At 32.6% G+C, this 8,452-nt stretch overlaps 1 protein-coding gene across 1 annotated transcript in view; it reads right to left on the reverse strand.

The window, feature by feature from the left end:
* Positions 1-7,555, reverse strand: part of LOC143049537 (transient receptor potential cation channel subfamily M member-like 2) — a 44,433-nt gene extending 36,878 nt beyond the window's left edge. The window contains exons 1-4 of the mRNA XM_076223145.1: positions 7,520-7,555; positions 6,310-6,624; positions 1,261-1,443; positions 249-470 (exon numbers count right to left, since the gene is read on the reverse strand). Of these exons, the coding sequence (XP_076079260.1) occupies positions 249-470; positions 1,261-1,443; positions 6,310-6,624; positions 7,520-7,555 (756 nt within the window). The remainder of the gene's footprint in view (positions 1-248; positions 471-1,260; positions 1,444-6,309; positions 6,625-7,519) is intronic.
* Positions 7,556-8,452: the final 897 nt, after the last annotated feature.

Consider the following 8,452-nt stretch of genomic DNA (forward strand, 5'->3'; position numbering starts at 1 on the left):
TCACTCACATGTGACCTCAAAGCGGGTTTCGTTAGATCTCCCACGCGACATATCAGAAACAGGAGCGATGAGAGATCGGTTTTTAATTAGATTGGTCATCAGGAATGTTAAATTTCATTGGGATATGAAGGTGAATATTTAGTATGACACACAAGCGTCGTTATCCATTCAAAATAACTGATTCTGCTGAAACATACATGTAATGTAATTATTCATGTCATGTCTGTATAATAACATGTAAAACTTACAGAACCATCAAGTTGATCATTATAAATAACTTTCTGTTTTTGTATTACACCAATTACGGTTAATCGATGAAATTTCTTCACAGCATCAGGTCTAAGCTGACTCAGATCAACTCTGCTATTTGTCCTGATGAATTTCTCCTCGTTTACAGCCTCGCCCACTATACTGGCTATACCATTATCTACTCCATTAGTCACAATCCACATCTCAGTAGAATTGGCTGCCTAAAAAAATATCAAGATAAAACTCAATAAGTAAACATGCATCCAAAATTCAGTATGTGTAGGTAACTTTTTATCTTAGTGCCTAGCATTGAAATGAAACAAGTCAGGATCCACCGGCCTTTGTTTGTCTTGTATGTTTTTAAATTTTAGTTCATTTATATGTTTTGGAGTTTAGTGTGATGTCCATTTTCACTGAACTAGTACACAAATTTATCTAGGGGTTAGCTTAGGACCACATCCGAATGCAGGATTTTCTCAGTGCGTTGAAGTCCTGTTGGTGGCCTTCGGCTGATGTCGGGTTGTTGTCACTTTCACATATTCCCCATTTCCATTCCCAATTTCATTAAGGATAAATTAAGATTAACACAGGTGCTCAGGAAGGGTAATCATTTCCTTCTTAAAAATGGTACTCATCATGTTTCTCATTTACAATTTACTACAGGACTGATTATCTATCAGACACTGATTATGAACCAAACCAACTCCTACATACTTTGGATTCATTTATTTTCGTGGGTACCAATATTATCTATATTATACCTTAACAATTAAACTAAATGGCAATAATTTACTGTATTTTGTAATAATTATTCCATTGCAACTCAACATTATTAAGCTTCACACCAAATAATAAGCCCTTCCTTTCATAGAAGTTAAGCCGACTTTGATAAAAATCTTATAAATGTGTTTTGGATGGACAGAAAGACAGAGGAAGTTGAGTGGTTACTAGACCTGCTTTAAAGTTGTTTAAAGATAGTAGTAACTGATAATATTCTTTCTGAACCAATACCTTTATCAAACCTTTCTTAAACTGGTCTCTCAATCTTGGGTTTTTCCATATCTTCTCATTACGTACACCAGACATAATAGATAACACTATCTTAGGACTCCTCATGTTCCAAAAGCGTTCCATGAAATATGTTAGTTCATATGGAGTAGCATCCCAGGGAACACTCACATAATGCTTTTTATGCTGGAAAGAAAAACAAATAAAACATAAAATACCCTTGGCATAAAAGAATTACTTCTTATAAAATTTAGTAGATATATGAGGAAGTACAAATGTATGTACATGTGACCATGATGTGTCTGAATAAATCTTGATTTTTGTAATATAAGTTAAGGAATTCCACAGAGATTCTATATAATTTGTTCATCAATGTCTTTTATTTGTTCTATTATAAAAACAGAAGATGTGGTATGATTGCCAATAAGACAACTCTCCACAAGAGACCAAAATGACACAGAAAATAACAACTATACATCTCTGTACTGCCTTCAACAATGAGTAAAGCCCATATCGCATAGTCAGCTATAAAAGGCCCCAAAATAACAATGTAAAACAATTCAAACAAGAACCGTAACGGACTAATTTATTTAGTTGTCATACCCATAAAAGAACTGTCATATCTTAAATGAATCTTAACATCTTCTTTACTAATTACATCTTATATCAAGAATTTATTGGTTTTGATTTGTTGATAGCCATTATGTTTGTTTTTTTTGGGTTTTTTTACCATTTTTCTTACATCTGCATAACTTATGTATGTCATTTCCTGACTTTATCACTGTGTATCATCAGTACACCGGATATAGGTACTAACCAAGCGGGCATGATCGATTTTGATCTTACAAGGTAACGAAGATCTTTGTTTTGCTTTATCAATGTTCAATGTACATTTCTCAACATTTGAAATTCCTGCTCCCAAATAATTTTTGCATGGATTTTTTCCTATTCATAAAACAACTTTGATATTCAAATAAGAACAATTAACTTGTTCATGCGCAAATAGTTGTGAAAGTCAACACCCACTTTCAATTTCGATACAGTTGTTGAGACATTTACACGTTTTATCTGAAAGAAACCTAATACAGGGCAACAGTAATAGTTACCAATCATAAACCTACCTGTGATTACTCATTCCTTGAAACTGTTTGGGTAATAAACGAGTATATAAATTAAGTTTTTGTGTACGGTGTACAACAATTTAACTATGCAACGTACATAAGAATTTATGTGGTCAGCTAAACACCGTACACAATGCTTCTTTAGGGATAAAATATCGAATGATAACATATGTATGAAAGATTTCAATGCCAATTATGGAAACAGCTATACTTATTACACACACACATTGACCTATCAGAAAAAGAGTTGCAATGAATATAGAATTATATCGGATGAGACGAGGGCCAACTTCTTTTACAAGTATTTACACATGCTTTTAGTAATCCCTCTTGTTTTGGGAAAATAATGAGACATCTCTGATCATCAACCTACAACCAAATCATTTCTTAAAACAGCAATTATGTTTAGTTTGAAGTACAAATTAATATTATGTGAACAAAACAAAGATTTTTCGTTACCGTGTAAGATCAAAATCGTGCAAAGCTTGGTTAGTACCTATATCCGCTGTACGATGATACACGGTGTTTATAAGCCCTCTCAACTGACATTTATTAAGTTTGTTCTAATGTTTTTAATGTAACACCACTGTCCCAAGCTACGAGAGAGTTGACAGGGGCAGATTTAGGCGGGGGCGTGGTGGGCGTGCGCCCCCCCTAAAATTTACAAAGCATGGGTTGACTTCAACATATTTAAGTATCAGAAGAGACCATTCAATCTTTTTTAACATTCAAAGTATATAAAACAGTCAGTTTAATAGAATCAATGTGATTACTAATCAACTGACCTACGCTTTATTAAAGTTCTATAAATAATTTCAAAGGAAGGTGTCAAACGCGGAGCTGCATTTGATGACAAATATAATAGGTTTTTAGCAGTTAAAGTAAAAACAAATGTTATATTGTATTTGCGGTTTTTATAATCAATTTGTTTGATAATCGAAGTTCCAAAACATCCCTTACTCACTTTCACAATTTCATCATGACACGGTCAAGAAAACAGTCGGCAGGTGAGATTCTTTTCTAATATCCGTAATGAAAGATAGAAATACTGTTTCAAGCGAATGGTTAGTTTATTAATTTGTATCTCTGTGTCTATATTTATTTCTCACTTGCAACCTAAATATTTAGCCAAATTATGTACCATATTACTGTATGCTTAGGATCCCAAGAAAATAAATATAACTGCGTAAATGCATCTCATTCTGGTTTTAGTTGTTTGTGGCGAACACAGTAAAGTCTGACACGACCTCCGAAAATCAAAAAAATAAAAAACAGATAGTATGAAAGGACAATTAAAAATCGCTTGTAAAAGTAGAACCTTTCGTTTGAAAAATATATTGGTCAGGTGAGCAATTGTGATCTGTCTCGTCTCACTTTGCGTCCATCTGTCCGCCCGTCCATCTGTAGATTGTTGTCAGTTGTGGATTAAGGGGGTTTCAGCTTGAAACTTTAATTCCTCGCTAATTTAACACACAATAGTTCGAGATAACTACATTTCACCACTTTACAAGAATATTTCAATAATTTTACCTAAAAAAACCTCCAAAATTATTCGCCTCGCCCCGCTCGGCAAAAGTAAAAATTTGAGCCCCCCCTAACTGGAAAACCTGGATCCGCCCCTGGTTGAGCACTCACAATCATAATTAACTTCACCTCATTCTTTATGTGCCTGTCCCAAGTCAGAAGCCTGTATTTCAGTAGTTGTTGTTGGTTCATTTCTGTCATATTTGCTTTTTGTAAATTATTTTAAGTTTTTTAAGTTATTCTAAATTAAACTGTTAGTTTTCTCTATTGATTTGATCCATATTTTTTTCTTAATGTCTGTACAGTATTGGTCTTCTCATTGTTGAAGGCCTAATATAGCTAGCTAAAACTGCTTACATCCATTTCAATTGAACTTTGGTAGATAGTTGTCTCATTGGCATTTATATAACATCTCCTTATCTTAATATTCTAGTGGATTATGCTTCCAATTACTTAAGGTGGTACCCAACACTTTCACTAAAATTAATTTGGCTCGTTTAATTTTCATAAAATTTGGACAATGTATTTACTTTGACCCTCTAACAAAAATATAAAAATTTCAAACATTTTGAACCAACCGTTTTGTCAGAAAAATTACACTGGTCATATAGCATTTTGACAAACACCAATTTTGATCATTGAGAAGCTTAACATTCCCTGTACAACACAATGTAATTAAAACGTTTAGCTGACTTTACAGGGTTCTCTCACTGTAGTGTTAGGTACCACCTTAATTTGTATATGTATAACCCAAAGATGAAAAAAAAACATTTGACAAAACAAATAATAATGAATCTACAGTATAAAAAGGAAAGCATTTAACCATATAGATTATTAAATAATTATATATTTCTCAAGTTTCAGTAGAATTTTTGTTTATGTCAATTGAAAAGCATATATGTTAATGTATTCACCTTTTTATCATAATCATGACAAAGATGTTTACTATAGGCGATCAGTGATTTTGCAAATAACGCCAATAAGATCAAATATATAAATGATGACATCAGAAAAAGGTTAAACAATAATGTATCCATGAAAAACCACTGACTTTCCATTTATCTAAATGAGATGACCAGCTGATGCCACCAAAAGCTAGTTTGTAAGGGTACGACCAGCTGATGCCACCCAAAACTAGTTTGTAATGGTATAAGTTCTAACTATTGCTGGTACATTGACATCCAATGGGAAAATTGTAAATCCAAAAAATTGTAACTAGTATATATATTGTTTAGGGGCCAGCTGAAGGACGACTCCGGGTGCGGGGATTTTTCGCTGCATTGAAGACCTGTTGGTGACCTTCTGCTGTTGTCTGTTCTTCTATCGTACGGTTGTTGTCTCTTTGACACATTCCCCATTTCCATTCTCAATTTTATTTGTGTCTAATCAAACATGTCATATCTTCATACTTGGTGTCAGTGAAATGGATTCATTTATCTTTACCTGATGTTTTCAATTTTGTTTTTTTATGTAGTAAATGTTTTTTGCTGTATGATATAGGTTTGAAAGGATTAAAAATAATTTATGAATGTCTTAAGTTTATATAGTTCATTTGCAGTTCATGAACACAATGTTCTTGAATGGTCCTCTTTTATAAACATCTTTTTGAGATTACAAATGGTACTAGAAATGTGGATGAACTGTATGAAAAACTTAAAAGAATATAAGATGTTGGGCCAGTGAGATAAATGTTCTCTATGATGTGAATAATTCCAAACACTGAACAGGCTGTATTTCCGTTGGCGATTAGTAAAACCCATATAACAATTATTATTGCTATTTTACAAAATTCCATTGACCTAATACTGACTGATAATTTCCTCTCTCAGCACAGAGTTATGTGAAAAATTATTGCTAGAAATTAAACTAAAGGCGCACATGCCGTTGTCAATGAAATTAACAATGTCATCTTAGCTAAAACAGGGATAAACAGATTATTAGTGGTCATCCTAACTTGATTGCTATTCTCACTTTCTCTGTACAGGCTCAATCAAGAAAATCAATCTCATAGAGATGACCAACTATAATCTATAAGTAAAGCCCATATCACACAGTACGGTAGAATAGGTCTCAGGATGAAAAAATGTAAAATAAAACTATATGTAGCTGCTGATTTATACTAAAACACAAGATGACCAATTGCTTAAGAATCTGAGGTACAAACATACCCACAAAAACTTAATCAAGGTTGCTAATCCACGAAGTGAGTTAAATGTCAGGTGAACACATGCATGTGCATGGATATATATAAAAGTAGATGGTCAATTAGACAACTCTTCACCAGTGTCTAAATGACACAGACATTAACAAAGACAGGTCACTGTACCGCCTGCAACAATGAGCATACATTCTTTTTTAATGATTTTGGCTACAAAGAAATAAAAGAAAACAAAAAAATATTCTTTACCTCAAAGTTTTCAATTTTTTTGCTGTCAAATTTGAGATGTCCGCATTTGAAAGGTGCATTTTGGTATGTATCACTGTTCTGCGTGTCAACTGATATATCTCCTAGTGATCTAACTGTTCTCTGAATCTCATCCACATTTTTACCCAAAAAGAACTGTATATCAGCATCTGATTCATTACTAGCTTCTCTTTCAAAGGCAGGAAATTTGACTCGTTGTGAAGGTTTATGTGTTAGGATTGGAGAGTGCTTCTCATTTGACAGCTCTGGGGAATATTTGTCATTTGCTAAGTCAGGTGGTCCAAGACTGAATAAATTCTACAATACAAAAATAAAAATCCAAAAGCAAATTTACAAATGTAATGTTCAGAGCTAATTTCCTACTGAATGTAGAGTAAAACTTTGGTTGGCTTGCTTGCTTTGCTTGTAAATACATTTACTTGTGCTATGTTATTAAGATTGACATGTCCAAACAATATATAAAGGCATAGTTTAACCTGTATATATCATAGTTAAATTTGATTGGACATTATCCCAATTACATTTGTACAATATACAAACAAAGCAAGCAAGCTTACTAAAGTCTTGCTCTACATGAATTATGAAATTATCTCTAATTGTTAAACAATAAATGTTAACACTACCTAATGTTTAATAAGCATTAAACAAAACCTGAAAAATTAAATCTGATAGACTGTACGACACAGAGTGTAAAGTATATGTAAATAGCATAAATATTATTTACCAAGTACACCATTTGTACAATAATCTTCTTAAACTGATATAATATCAAAGACTTCATCATGTTTATCTTATTTAATTTAAAAACTCTAACATTTGAAATCTGCAAAATTGTCAGTTAGGTCCAGGGTTTGTATAGTCTCACTTAAAATAAATCCTTTGTTAGTCCAAGGGATTCCCAAGGACTTGAGCTGTAGCGATGATATTTATATCATGACCTAATTTCAAGCTTAAATCCTTTTGTCGTCAGATGTTAAAAACAAACATATACAGTTATGTCTTATATATCAACAAAGGTGATAAATATTTTAATTTTTTTTAAACAAATATTCTTGAATCTATTGGGGCAAAATTGAACTGTTTGTCCATTCCTATATGTTTCCTAAAGGTTTCTGTAATGTTTAACCCTTTCCTCCATAATGACGCCTTTTGACGTCACCCCTTTAACTCCATAATGACGCCTATGTAGTACCTCAGTTGAAATGCTAAGACTACAAAATCTCTGCATCAGACTTAATCAAATTTGTATCCAATATGAAAAGGATATTCACAAGAATGTCTGACTTGAATTTATTTGATGAAAAATTTATTTTTTGCAATGCATTTTTATACTTCAAAGCAGAATTTCAGCATTTTATTGAAAAACCCTATGCGAATCAAGTATGCAAAAAAAATGTTTCCATTGAGGAAAGGGATAAAGGTCTATGATCTAAGACTTTATACATGTTCAGTTCCTGAAAATGAATAGTTTCCCATATGGTGTAAAATTATTCTGAAAACATAAATTGCTACCTTGTTATTATACAATTTAATTATTTCACCATTAGACAATTGTAGATAAAAGAAACCTTTTATAATTTTTATTGGCCAGTTGATCCAGGTAAAAAAAAATCTAATTTGGGTGGTCCTTGTACAGACGTGCCTAAAATATAGTGTAAATAGCTACAAGAAATACATGTAATATCAACTTTCAACATGAGGTTCCATGTTTGGGTCCCTATACAAACCTGTAGTGCGTCAATATGAGGACTTGTACCAGTTTTTTGACTGGGGAATTCTGATGATGGTCCATTCTTAAATGTCACACCAGGACTATGATTTCCATTAGGTATAATCACTTCAATAGGATCAAGATCGTCTTTTTTCTCATCCTGAAGAAAAAAATGTAAGTTCAAGGTCATTAAAAGTAAACTTTTTAGATTATGATGATCTGTACAATAGTCAATAGCATGAATCATATTTTAATGGAGTTATGAGCAAAATATTTTTTTACTGCTTTCTTGATTGGAATGGAGACAAAATAAACTATTTAAGAATCCAAGTCATCATTATTTCTTATTCTAGATCCACCCTTACATCACAGGTCATGGAAAGGTGACCAATTAAACATACGGATAGACAGCCA

Source organism: Mytilus galloprovincialis, chromosome 10 (assembly GCF_965363235.1).
Source record: "Mytilus galloprovincialis chromosome 10, xbMytGall1.hap1.1, whole genome shotgun sequence".
In the NCBI taxonomy this organism is placed as follows: Eukaryota; Metazoa; Mollusca; class Bivalvia; order Mytilida; family Mytilidae; genus Mytilus; species Mytilus galloprovincialis.